This window comes from Fundulus heteroclitus, chromosome 11, assembly GCF_011125445.2.
Source record: "Fundulus heteroclitus isolate FHET01 chromosome 11, MU-UCD_Fhet_4.1, whole genome shotgun sequence".
NCBI classification, from domain to species: domain Eukaryota; kingdom Metazoa; phylum Chordata; class Actinopteri; order Cyprinodontiformes; family Fundulidae; genus Fundulus; species Fundulus heteroclitus.
Window position 1 is genome coordinate 26,615,541 of NC_046371.1, and position 13,515 is coordinate 26,629,055.

The window sequence follows — 13,515 nt, forward strand, 5'->3', positions numbered from 1 at the left end:
ATGAAAACACGTTTTACCAGGACACAGGCCGTGTTGTTAGTGGGAACATTTGGGAGCAACCTTTTAGCATCTTGGGGTTTAAAATAAAAGGAGAGCAGCACCCTGAAAACAACATATACTGCAATCAGAGGCATCAGTGCAAAAACAAGTTTAATTTAGTAGAAAGGTAAAATTACCCCAACAGTAAAACTTCTTTTTACCTTTTAAGGCACATAAAACCTCATTCTCCCACATATAAAAATACATTTGCGAACTAGCTTCAGTTAAAGTGCCCTCCCAAACTGCAGCAATGATCCACACCGCAGCATATTAAGAACCAGAGGATTCCTCTGTTTGCATAAAATACAATTTTACATTCAGCTCTGCAATGAACGAGAGGTAAAGCAAAGGGAATAAAGTAGCAAAGACCAAAAACATTCATGTGTCTCCTTCCAGTCGAAGGCATGGATTCCTCGCTGGCGTCTACCCAGGCTGGTGAGAAGCGTTGAGAGAGGCGGGCGCCACAGGAGTTCGCCGGCTTTTGAGGATGGCCTGAATTTTGAGCGTGAGCTATGAAGAGAGAGAGAGGACTGAACATGAGAGTGGCTGTTTGTGCAGACGACAACATTCATTCACGTACGAGTGACTTACCGACTGATACTGCGTGAGAGAGTCTCGATAAACGGCCTGGGAGACTTCCCGTCTGTTATCGTCGGCCTGTTTCCAGAGCTCAGCTTTGATCAGCAGCTCCGCCTCAGCCAGGAGGGGGTACTGTAGGCGCTGTGGGGGGTGGGGGGGGGGGGGGGGGGGGGGGGGGGGGGGGAAATGATGTCTCCTTTTATTCTACCTGCTTTATAGTGCTATGACAGAGTGGGTGAGAGCTGGAATATAGATTCTCTTTCTAGATTAGCAATGCTTTCATAAACATAATGAAATAATAGGACTTAACCACTTAAAAGAGACATTAATATGCCTGAAATCCACTCAAAATCATTGTAAACCTCTCTAAGCCTGCCTATAGTCATATATGTATATACGCCATTTAGAGTAATTTTTTTAATGGACAGCAATTTGCTTTAAGCAGATATATATTGTAGTTGCTGACTTGGGGAAAAAGGCTAATATTACTCTGCCAGCTCCATATTAGTCTAAATTATTACATGAATATTTGAGAAGTTACTTATCAGTCTGTTTTTTTCCCCAGAACAACGTTTGCTGGTACAACTTGTGTATATTACCCGCGTAAGGAGCAGTTCCTAATATTAACTTAAACATCTAAAACTGAAAAATACAGGGTTTATATGCAGTCTGGATAAATATGGAATTAAGTATTCTCCAGATCTGGGGAAATATGAAGAAAAAAAGACAGTTTATTGTTTTATTGTATCTCTAGCGATGTTCTATTCTGCCGTTTACATGTTGTATCCTCCCCTCTGTTCATACGTCTTGTTTTCCATCTATCCATCCATTTATCAATTAATCTATCAATTAAAACATCTATTTATATAATAAATCCATCCATCTTTTTTTTTCAGTATCTATCCATTCATTAACTCACTAGATCTTCCTGATTTTTTTAAGGCTCCGCATTAAAAGCCAGACCTCTGAAGAAAAGTCTGCGATAAAATCATAGTGAACTTTGGTTTAAAATGACTGAAAAAGGTTAGTCTGGAAATGTACTTATTTAGTATGTGCCAAATGAGTAGCGATTATAAAAGCCGGACTGTTGCCGTACGTCTGATTGCCCAGGGCAGCAATAAAAAGGCGGCACACCATATTAAACTAGAAACCGTTTATCAGTCATTTGCGCTCTGCATACGATTTTTATTGTTTTTATGCATATGTGAGGGAAGTCGGCGCTGCCTGCTTGCTGTCAGGGTGTGTTTCCTGTCAATAATAATAATAAAAATAAGGCACAAGTTATTCTGTGATGTCTTTTTCTTTAGCTGCAGTGGCTGGGTGCTACGTTTAGCTACTTTCAAGGGGGAAGTCTCAAGAATTTAAATCTTTACTCGGAGCGCTTCAGTGGGCGTTTGTATCATAGTAGTGGTCGGGAAAGGCAGAAAATAGAGCGTGGGGAAGCAAAAGGAGCGGCTCGCCCTGGGAGCTGTTTGTGCAGGAAACAGCCGAGGACCTCAGCAGAGCACGCGAGCTGGTGGAGAAAAAAGATGCCCTGTTTGAGTTCACTCACCAGTTGTGCGATGTAGTCTTCAATAGCGTGAGTCCTTATCTTCTGCAGGTTCTGGAGAGCCACTGATAAACTTGTTCTGCTTGAGTTGAGGAGTTCCTGCAATGAACAACATATAAAAAGTCTGACAGAATCCAAATACAAACAGCATCGACTCTAAGACAGTTTGGAGATTTTTTTTTTAATACCAGTAGCTGCTCATTGGTCTTCCTGTGCAACGTGTCCAGGTTTGAGCTGGCTTGGAGTTTGGCACTGTTTGACTGGTGAAAAATAAGGCAAACATTTAAATACAGAAAGTGTAAACAATAGTTACATTAATACTGCAAGTCTTGATCTCCATTCCGAATTTTGGCTGAAACTGGATTTCTTTAAAGTTGCTGTTCATACAACTATTATACGTGACCGCCATCGTTCTGCTGTCTGAACGGCTCAACACTGCAAAGCGACCCGCATGCGCAGATAACAGAAGGAGACGTCGCACAGCAAAAAATGGTGAATTTAATTGTTTATAGAAGTGTTCAATAAAGTTTCGTAAAAAAGAAAAACTTGAAAAAACTTTAACGCAGATACCGGTCGGCATCTGTCCTTGCTATTATTAGAAAGCTGCTGAGCAATGGGAGCCGATGATATTAAGACCACACCATAGTGAGACGAAATAAGGTAAGAAGAAAGCAGCACAGCTATTAATGGTCTTTATGGAGCGCTAACTGCTACTGTGTGTGGATGTGCAGTGAGAGCCAGGACAGTGACGTAAAAGAAGGATAAAATGCGAAATCATCGTTCAGACAAGCGGATGCTTTGGAAAAATATCCGATACGTATCTGAATTAGTACCACGCGCAGAAGTGGCACGAATCAGATTTTTTGAGGGGCTGAAAAGATCTGAATTGGGCCGTTCACGTTGCCATGAAAAACACGGATATGTGTGGCACATGGGCAAAAAGATCGTATTTGTGTGGCGTTAGCCTGCAGTGTGAACGCAGCTATTGTCTTTATGAATGAGCTTTCAGGATGTTAACGCGTTACCTCGGCTTCGTACTCGGCCCACGCAGCTTTGCGCTCTGCCTCGCTCAGCTCTTCGTCCTGCTTGTGGTCCAGTAGGGATTCGTGCTCATGGTAAGACACGATCCAGTCTTTGCAGATCTGCAATAGCTGTGCTAGGATGCTGTCCTGAGAATTAAAACACGCACAGTTAACAGGTGGTGTAAAAATGTTTCCCCACTTGGGATCATTTAGACGAGGCGAGGTCACCTTTGGTAGAATAGGCGTCGGTCTCTTGCTTTTCTTAGAGTTTGGATCGTCGAGGAGGTCTGGCTCAAATGTGTAGAGCTCAGTCAGTTCAAAAAGAGTGAAGTGTCTCTCGATCTGTTGATGATCAATGACTCGGTTGGAGAGAGACTGCTTGGTCACTTGTCGATCGTAGATCTTCTCCTCCATGGTTCCCTGTTGAAAGCGACACATATAATTTATTTCAATTATTTGACCAAACACTTGTCAAACCCTCTATTTTTTTTGACCAACTTGAATCAAATCATTGTCGTTACCTGAGCCAACAAGCGGTAGACAAACACTTGTTTTAGCTGGCCAAAGCGATACACCCTGTATATGCTCTGTACGTCGTACGACGGGTTCCACGAAGCGTCGAAGATGACGACCCTGTTAGCAGCCACGAGGTTGATCCCGAGTGAGCCGGCTCTCGTTGAAATCAGAAACAATCTGCCTCTGAAATCATTAAAGAAAACATTAAAATAACAGCAGGAGAATGTCTCCAACCTCATCGGTCCAGTCTGATCCCAGAATTAATGCGCAACATGGAAAGAAGAGTACCGGAAGTTGTCTGTGTTATTAAACTGATCAGCCCATTTCTTCCTTAATGAAGCGCTGGTAGAGCCGTCAAGCCGATAGTAATCCACGTCTTTAATCCATCTGCCCTCTGGTCAAGTAAGGAAGCACAAAAATTAAAACTCCACAACCGCTAAGAAAGATGTCCGGACAAACATTAGTTCTCCTTTCTTACTTTTGAGGGATGATGAAGGGTCTCTGGCCTTGTGAGAAGCAGTGAGGAACTCTTCAATGAGGTTTAGTGAGACCAAGGACTGACTGAACACCAGCCTAGGAACGCAAAAACGGGTCGGCGCATCAGAAAAGTAGCACGGTTTAAATATCCCTCATTCAGCGTTTTTATTAACTATTCATGCCCCTGAGGACAAACCAACACAAAGCGGCACATTTTAGAGTCCAAAACCAAGAACAGGTAAAGGACTTACCCCCAAAAAATGTAATCAAAAAGTTTTACTACAACGTATTGACTCGAGTACAAACAGGCCACACTTCAGATTTCTACTGGTGAACTAAAAACTGACAACGATTATTTTCCTTCCACTTCACCATAACTAACTATTTTGTTTTCATCTAACCAATAAAATCTCAAGCACTGAGAAAAGTGAGGCTGTCAAATGAAAAAATGTGTGTAAACGTTCAAAGGGTATTTTTAAAGGCACGATAAAGGAAGCATACACTTTTTCCTCCAGGTCTTCGGCCATCTGGAGGATTTCAAACAAAAGCACCATTTTCCCCGAATGCTCCATGATTTTGGCGTCACTTTCGGACAGCAGATGCTTGTACCATGGCTGCTTGGGACTCTGAGACTCTGAGCTGATGGCTGCTTCTTCTCCTATAAGGAACATAACACATAAGAAACTCTAGCGGCACACTTTTCTAAGCTTCAGGATGAGGGTACAGTGGCTGCAGCTGCTGTAATACCTTCCACCACTCTGGGTATTTGGGGCACCTCAGCAGACATGGTGCCGTTCCCGATCTTATTCACTTCCTTCTCTTTATTCTCTTCAAGTCCACTGCTCCAGCGAAAAATAAAGATACCAAGAAAAACAGATCAGAGGGTGAATCTATCTGAATAGTGTAAGCTAGAACTGCTAAATAAATGGAAAAAACAAATAGAATATTAATTTACCTCTTAGCTAAAATTGCCTCTGCGTTTAACAACTGAGCTGCCATCTGAAACAGATTCTTCTTGAGAGAATTCGTCTGTGATGAAATCAAATAAGTGTAGCTAATCAAGACAACAGGTCAAACCAGTGAGGAGTTGATGTGCGCTCAGTCTGATTATCCTAACCTTGCTGTTTACTTTGGTGAGGTCGGTGAGGTGAAGGCACCACGGATGACTCCAGATCCGACCGAGGACCTGGAAATCCTTGAAGAGGTTGACGCCGGTTCTCGGTTTTGTTTTGCTGGTCGTGGAGGCTTCACCTGAAAGCGAAAATAGAAAAATATCCATTAATGTGATTCTGGTAAACCATCTGTAAAAATCCAACAAACACATAGATTTACGCTGTTTAAAACAATCTTTCAGGCAGGGTGGAGAACCTCTTTGTGCCCGTGTTGGTGTTAATTCACCTGTAAACCTCTCCTTGTTTGCAACATGGTCCAGGTAGTAGCGGTACAGCTTGTGCTGAAGTGGGGAGATCCTCACCAACAGTACATACTCGTGTTTGGGGGGCAGAAACTGAGCTAGCTCCGAGTAATCTCTTCTCTAGGGGAGGAAAAAAGATACAACTGAGAGGTCAGACGCTGACGTTTGTGGCCACAACGTCCGTCCAGCAGGCCGCGGTCGTTCTTTTTTTTTACCTGCACACATCCAGCCAACACCGCGTGAAGAACGTGGGCGCGCTTCTTCATGATCCGCACGTCTTTGGGCGTGGAGTCGGCACACTGGCCGTTCTGAATGGGGTTGATGAAGCGGTTTCTGAACTCGCTCAGGCAGCCCAGGAGGTTCTTCTTGATGAAATTGACCATGCAGTGGTCTGCGGGAACACAACACAACCAGCTAATAGGGGCGTCGCACATCCAGCACACTTACTGCTGCTCGCCGAGTTATGATTGGGTGAAAGTTCTGAGACTCTCAGAAATGTTGTTTTCCTCAAACTTCACTAATTTAATTTCTATGGCGGCACTTTGCAGAGCGAGTGAAAACGATCGGACAAGAGTGGATGAAAGCTATAAAAAATAGCCACAAAACCTTAAATGCAGTGTTTAGCCCTGCTACTATTGATCAAACTATCTCATTGTTAGCTAAAGTGTTAACGAGACAGGGCCCCTGCTGTCACTTCGTTATTCCAGTTGCATTAGAAGAACAGAAAGATTGCTTTATATGGAAGGGGTGTTTCATTTGTCAACCATGGTTAGCTCTCCTTGGATGCAAAGCAACGACGACAGCAGCACCGTGCCGTCGTCATTGCTTTGCATCCAAAGGAATTCACAAGCGAGCCGACAGCTACTAGTGAGCCAACACACAAAGCTCAACCATTAAGGACTCTTCTCTCCTAGAAAAACACACAATAACAGCTCAACATTTTGTTACCAGGATTGGACTGCAGAGCACTGGGTAAAGACATTTTCTAAGACAAAGCCCCTTTCAGGCTGCTGGGGACATTTGGAAATGAGATTGTCCAGAGAAGAGGTGTCTTGTGTCATGTCAACAATGAAGCATCCTGAACACTTCAATCTGCGTGGTCGCCTCTCTTATAAGACAGCGGGCTCATTAACAGTTCTTGGACTGAACAAGGAATGGTATGAAAACATCCACTAAAACCAACTTTGCTCCAAACTCCAGGAGCCATGGTCATTTAACCCCGACGGGTCACAAGGCGACACTAATAAACAAGGTATTCAGGAATTAAATCATTGAAGTCCGTGTTCAAGATCTTAATTTGACAACAAATCTGTCGCGATCATCAAAAAGGCATGGGCAAAAAAGGATAGTTCGCTCTTGCACCTGATTTGGAGCATAAACTGATATCCAGTGTACCAAGGTGAGTTCAAAGGTCTTTTGCAAGAAACAGAAACCCTGTAAATATTAACACTTTGCATAAACTTGATGTATGCCTCAGCAAGTCTTTCAAAATAACTCATAGTGGGTGATATGATAAGAACATTAACAAGATCTAACAGTACTCAACCAGCAAACCTTTTGAAAGACTAATCCTCTGTTGGTCTCGTCTGGATAAAATCCCAGTTAAAGGCATACTATGCAACATTTTTCAGTTAGTTAATGTGTTCCATACCGTTTTGGATGATTAAAGGCATACTATGCAACATTTTTCAGTTAATTAATATGTTCCATACCGTTTTGGATGATTAAATGAGTCATTTCAGGTTGAACTAAGGTTTTCTCGGCCGCCCTGGTGGTCTGTGGGGGAAATACCGCACTTGCAATTGCAGGAGCAGTCGGCCCGCAGTCACAGGCTCAGTAGTCTCGTGTGCATCGCGAGAGTCGGTCTTGCTTTACAGCGAGAACTGCTACGCGCCCGCAGTGAAAGGTGTGCTCGTTGGTAGCGCAGTGGCGATATTTGTGCAGTTATCATGGCGGAACCAGCAAGAAAACAGCGAAAGCCCATGTTGGAGCAGGCAAGAAAGAGGAAAAGGGCTCTGGACAGAGAGAGGAGTCGTACACGGGTGAACATAGAAGGCTGCAAGGCTGACGCGGACCTCGCGTTTCTGCTGATGCGATTGTAAGTAACATTGTAGGGTTTCCCTCACGCTACCGCCTCGCTGACATTCCAAAAAAATAATAATAAAAAAATAAAACTAACTCGATATGCGCGCCGCTCCGCTCAGCCGGTCAGCGGTGCAAAGTTTGTCTCCCCCCCGCTCTGCTCCGCTCCGCTCCGCTCCGCCGGTCAGCGGTGCAAAGTTTGTCCCCCGCTCCGCTCTGCTCCGCTCCGCTCAGCCGGTCAAATAAACATGCAAGCATATCGAGTTTTATTATTATTATTATTATTATTATTATTATTATTATTATTATTATTATTATTATTATTATCTTTTTTTATGTTGGCGAGACGCTACCGCGGCGGCGGCGGCTTCGGCTTGGCGAGGCGGTGGCGGTAGCGTCTCGCCAACATAAAAAAAAAAAAAAATAATAATAATAATAATAATAAAACTGGCGAGGCGGCGGCGGTCGCGGCTTGGCGAGGCGGCGGCGACCGCCTCGCCAAGATAGCGCTGCAAGAAGCTTGATGTTCATACCTTCACTGTGTTATTCATTGTTTGTACTGCCGTTTTTTCCACTTTTCGTTGCGTTCGCCTGTCTGCTAATCTCAAAACAACCGCGCCTGGCTTGACGGAGGAACCAGAACAGCTGAGCATCTTTACGACAGTGCACTTTTACTTTCGCCCTCTGGGGGAGCCTCGCTGGAAAATCAACCCCGGTTGCATAGTATACCTTTAAATGAGTCATTTCAGGTCGAACAAAGGTTTTCTCGGCCGCCCTGGTGGTCTGTGGGGGAAATACCGCAGGAGCCCTCGGCCCGCATCCACAAGCTCAGAAGACCGCGAGAGTCGGTCTCGCTTTACGGCGAGAACTCCATGTGTTTTTGCCCTGCCATTCACTATATGCACGCGCGAAAGCAACAACAAAGAACCGCGTGTTCACGTCAAATAAACATGCAAGCATATCGAGTTTTATTATTATTATTATTTTTTTATTTTATTTATTTTTTTTTGAATGTTGGCGAGACGCTACCGCGGCGGCCGCCTCGCCAAGATAGCGCTGCGGGAAGCTTGATGTTCATACTTTCACTGTGTTAGTCATTGTTTGTACTGCCGTTTTTTCCACTTTTCGTTGCGTTCGCCTGTCTGCTAAGCTCAAAACAACCGCGCCTGGCTTGACGGAGAAACCAGAACAGCTGAGCATCTTTACGACAGTGCACTTTTACTTTCGCCCTCTGGGGGGAGCCTCGCTGGAAAATCAACCCCGGTTGCATAGTATACCTTTAAGGCGGAGTTATCCTCGCGCAAGTCTGAGTGGACGGCACGCGAGCCCAAAGACGCGCTGTAGACGTTTATACTTGACGCGGACATAGCTGCAGTATTACCCCAAAACACAGGGGGGCAGTACTCGGAAAAAAAGTGGAAATGCAGTAAGCAAGAGAAGAAAGTTGACCGCACTCAGTATTGTAAACAATCACGAAGAATAGTTGGTGTGTTTGAGGAAGCTAATGAAGCAAAATAAGTGGCTGGTTAGAGACGTAGAAGACAGGATGTTTTGTCGTGGCATACAGAACGACGTGAAGATTGGGAATATAACCGCCTGTAAGGCTAAGTGGGTAAAAAAAAAAAAAAACACAATTTGCTTTACTAAATAAAAGCTGATTGTTTTTTACACTGCAATTCATGGAAAAAGAAATCAAAATCCTTGTTTGTACCCACAAAGTTAGCCAATAAATTCATGCCAATAACCAGCAGTAACAACCCAGCATTTAACAACGTTGTTACAAAAACTCGGGAGGTGCACGACCTCGCACCTCCCGAGTTTTTGTGACGGGGCCCGCGCACAGGGCCAGGACAGCACGACTGCGTCACATTTGGCGTGGGTACTCTCGTTCCCTGTTCAATGTGTCGAGTATAAACCTAGCTTTAGAGTGTCTGTTAAAGACCTACACTCCACGAGGTTGTTTTGAAGCGGGGTACCAGTTAGCACCACTCTCCTTTGGGTCCTGATGGCGTTCATGGCTTTGGAGATCCTCGACGCTTCGTTACGAAGAATGTGGCCCTCGTCACAAATCACAAAGTCTGGACCTGAAAAGGAAGACAACAATCGAAGAATAAATAGAGGAGATGTAAAAAAAAAAAAAAGAAGAGGGAGTGTATAGCGGCTATGCCTGTATAGTTTCTGCACCTGGGTCTACTAATGCGCTCTTCAGCTCCTTCTTCCACTCCTCGTTGGTGAACTGGGTGTTCTGCGACAGGATGCGGTACAGCTCATACCCCATTATCATAAGTCCTCCTTGTCTCTGCCACCTCTGCAGAGCTCTAAGACGTTCCACGTGATCCTTTACAGTGGCCAGCTCTGAAACCTGGAACATATTTATGTGTTTGGATCATCCCAACATATGGAAATCTGAAATGTTTTAACACAAGTCTGGCTTTTGGTTTGTTTTTTTACCCTGACTGTATCTTCTCCAAGGTTGTGCTGCCATTTCTTGAATTCACTGACCCAGTTGAGGACAGTGTTAAGCGGACAAACCACCAAGGCTGTTCTGAACTTCAGGCTTGATGAGAGCAGAACTGTGTGAAGGAACGCCACCACCTGGAAAACGGAATGACGGCAAGCACAAAAGTATAAAAGTTGAGCAGAAAATCGTGTTAAATTCAGGAGTTGTGCTGCGGTCTTTCTTTTTTTTTTTCCCCTTTTGCAAACAGCAACATCCAGAGTTTAAGACGTTTGGTTCTCTTCACCACGGAAGAATCTAAGGATGTAACTGTTGGGTCCTGAAGGCGGACACGTCTCTCACCTGGAGAGTCTTGCCCAAACCCATGCAGTGTGCCAGGACACATCCTGATCCGGGAGACGAGTTGGCCTTCTTCACAGACTCGCAACAACTGTCCCAAATGAACTTGACACCTGGGAGGAGAAAACAAGACTATATTAGGCATCTTTTTTTTTTACTGGTGCTTTGTGACGTTCCTACAGACAAACACAGAGACTCAACCCTAATAAGTTAGAATACGGGTCTCAAACGCCAGTCCTCCAGGGCCCCTGTCCTGCCCTGATGTGTCTATAACACATCAGCGACTGGAGTTTGAGACATCGAAATAAGAATGTCTCCAAAAAGTTAATTTATTTCAGTAATTCGATTAAAAAAAGTTAAACTCATTTATATAGAAACAAATAAATCTGCTGGTCCTTGAAGCACCGACTCAAGCCACACCCTGTGAAAATCCCCCAAGCTGTTGAATGGGCTTCAGACCCTGTTGCTTGTACAACTTCTTCTACCACATTTTTTCCTTTCATTACACTTTCCTAAATAGAAAGTGTAATGAAAGGAAACCCCTGTTTTTTTTTTAAAAAACTGCCTTTTGTGGCAACAACACAATGTTTTAGGCCAGAGGTGTCAAACTAATTGCTATATGGGGCCACATTGGCATCATGAAGTCATTAAAAGGACCGCTTGCATGTGTAGAGACGATACTTTTCATTTCATAATTTCATTCCAGTTCACACAGTAGTATAAGAAATGCACAGTAACATAAAAGTAGCACTCTTAGGCCCAGTTTATCTGCAAAAAATGTTGATATTGGGGTGAGTTACACTTACAGGAGGCACAGTTTTAGCCACTTTATACACTATAAAAGGATATATGCCTTTTTTTTGGCTCTCGAGGGCCGGATAATTTACCTTGAAGGGCCAGATTTGGCCCGCGGGCCTTGAGTTTGACACCCGTGTTTTAGGCCATTGATAACATTGTCACAAGGCACAATATTTGCTTTTAAAATCATTTTGTTGGTGTCACACGTTGTGAGATGCTGAATGGGTGTAATGATTGTAGCGCTGGGCGTAATGGACAAAAAATAATGTCTTAATATTTTTAGGGTGAATGCCGATATACAATATTTATCTTGATATGTTTTTCTTTTCATACAGTAATTACAAAAAGGCACCTCTGAATCAAAGCTTTATCCAAAATGTCTCACAGGCACATTTCTTAAACAGCTGTAGGTATGAGAAATGGCTGAAAAAATAACCTACTGGAATACATAAAAGTATAATTATAACACAACATAAACTATCTCGATATAAATGATATAGTCTTTAAAGTCTTTATAGATTTAAAAAAAACTAGACATTTTTAAAATCTCGATATACTGCCCATGCAAGTTTCTTTTAAATGGAAAAACCAAAATAAAACTTTAACATGAAATTGAAGATTATCAAGACATATATGTAGCTAAAAGATAAGGAATGTGACTAAATAAAATCAAGATGTACGAGCGGAAACTAACCGTCCACTTGGTGAGGCTTCAGGCTGGTAACCAGGTTCCTGTGCACCTGAACAAGTGGCTTCTTGGTCTCTTCATCCTGGTCCAGGACCAGCTTGGTTGTGACGGGACAGTCTACTTGAGACAGCTCATCTGGGATTACAGTTATCTGGTAAACAAGGACAAACTATCAGCAGATTTCTTACGGAAAATGAGAACTGAACGAAAAGAAAAGCCAATCTGATATGCAGCCTAGTCATTTATCAACAGATGCATCATATGAGAGGACAGTGGCTGATGTGCTGCTGCAAATAGTGATTTTAACTTCTATTGGCATATCTGTTGTACCTCTCTCCAATCCTCCATCTGTTGCACTCTCTCAGCCAAACGCAGACGTCTCTCCTCCTCCTCTCTCAGGGCTTCTTGAGTCTCAGCACGGAGGCCCTCATAGTCGATAATCTTGCGAATCTTTCTGCGTCCTTTTGGGGTAAGTATACTTTCGCTGTTCTCCTCATTTGCTCCCTCTTCGTCGCTCTGCTCGGAATCATAAAACCGCAGAAAGTAAAACACAAGAGGTGCCACAAAATCGTCCTTACATTCCTCCACCCAAAGATAAAAGTGGGAAGTAAAGGTATAAGATATATGAAGACAAGTTAAAAAAAAAGAAAAAAAGAAAAATAAACGTGAAATGAGCTGCTACCTTTTCAGTACTGGAGTCAGACAACCAAATGCAAGGCACTTCCGACTTCGGTTTAAAACTATAAGCCGTTTTCTTTTCTTTTCGGTCAGAACTGGAGCTAAAAAAGACAAAAGAATTAGACACAAAAGTGTATTTTCTGTCTGTATACCGAGTTGTCTGCAAATAAAAGTAAATAAAAGCTATAATACTACTGTCCAATTTTGTGTTAATACTGTTAAATTTGTTTAGCCTTATTTATTTTAGTTTTAATAAGTATGCACTGATTTGAAATGTGAAATGTTTAATGAAGCATTCACAGCATCAACATTTTTTTTAAATGTGAAAAAAGCATGTTTCTTTAGATTTAAGCTAGAAACACTAGTACGATATTCATGGACATCATGTTAATGATAAACAGTCACTGATGTTTCTTTTAAAAATAAGAACCAGGCAAATAAGTTATTGTTTTTTGGGGGGATTCCTCTGACCCGCAAAGACTACAACAGGCTCAAAAATATACATACCCACCTATTGTTTTTTTTTGGATATATATAGTTTGTATGAAACTTAGCAAGTTGGTGAGAAACCGCGCGTTTCTTCCTAACCATCACTAGCTTACGGACATTATCTCGTCTGATGTTTTAAAGTGAATTTAAATCATATTTTTGTGGCACAGACCTGCCTATAAGTGCCTCGGTCGCTCCACATACAGTAACCCGGCTCTACTCAGTTCAAAACCAAGCTGTGATTAGTGTCCAGGATTAATGTCCTGTTTAAACACCCAAGCTGTGAAAGTTTCAAGCACCTGACATAAACTCGGGGGACGACCCTGGAGCACCAGTGTCACCGTTCACAGAGAAGTCAGTTCCATAAATGTGAAGCCCACCAAAGTC

General features: G+C 43.0%; 1 protein-coding gene across 1 annotated transcript in view; it reads right to left on the reverse strand.

Moving 5' to 3' along the window:
* Nucleotides 1–96: 96 nt before the first annotated feature.
* Nucleotides 97–13,515, reverse strand: part of LOC105927787 (transcriptional regulator ATRX) — a 31,000-nt gene continuing 17,581 nt past the window's right edge. Inside the window, exons 14-35 of the mRNA XM_036143305.1 lie at nucleotides 12,644–12,740; nucleotides 12,292–12,477; nucleotides 11,968–12,112; nucleotides 10,479–10,588; nucleotides 10,130–10,273; nucleotides 9,863–10,040; nucleotides 9,625–9,762; nucleotides 5,812–5,987; nucleotides 5,581–5,716; nucleotides 5,300–5,433; nucleotides 5,138–5,211; nucleotides 4,930–5,021; nucleotides 4,684–4,840; nucleotides 4,184–4,278; nucleotides 3,994–4,099; nucleotides 3,711–3,888; nucleotides 3,418–3,609; nucleotides 3,193–3,336; nucleotides 2,356–2,427; nucleotides 2,171–2,266; nucleotides 631–759; nucleotides 97–549 (exon numbers count right to left, since the gene is read on the reverse strand). Of these exons, the coding sequence (XP_035999198.1) occupies nucleotides 463–549; nucleotides 631–759; nucleotides 2,171–2,266; nucleotides 2,356–2,427; nucleotides 3,193–3,336; nucleotides 3,418–3,609; nucleotides 3,711–3,888; nucleotides 3,994–4,099; nucleotides 4,184–4,278; nucleotides 4,684–4,840; nucleotides 4,930–5,021; nucleotides 5,138–5,211; nucleotides 5,300–5,433; nucleotides 5,581–5,716; nucleotides 5,812–5,987; nucleotides 9,625–9,762; nucleotides 9,863–10,040; nucleotides 10,130–10,273; nucleotides 10,479–10,588; nucleotides 11,968–12,112; nucleotides 12,292–12,477; nucleotides 12,644–12,740 (2,866 nt within the window). The 3' untranslated portion in view covers nucleotides 97–462. The remainder of the gene's footprint in view (nucleotides 550–630; nucleotides 760–2,170; nucleotides 2,267–2,355; nucleotides 2,428–3,192; nucleotides 3,337–3,417; nucleotides 3,610–3,710; nucleotides 3,889–3,993; nucleotides 4,100–4,183; nucleotides 4,279–4,683; nucleotides 4,841–4,929; nucleotides 5,022–5,137; nucleotides 5,212–5,299; nucleotides 5,434–5,580; nucleotides 5,717–5,811; nucleotides 5,988–9,624; nucleotides 9,763–9,862; nucleotides 10,041–10,129; nucleotides 10,274–10,478; nucleotides 10,589–11,967; nucleotides 12,113–12,291; nucleotides 12,478–12,643; nucleotides 12,741–13,515) is intronic.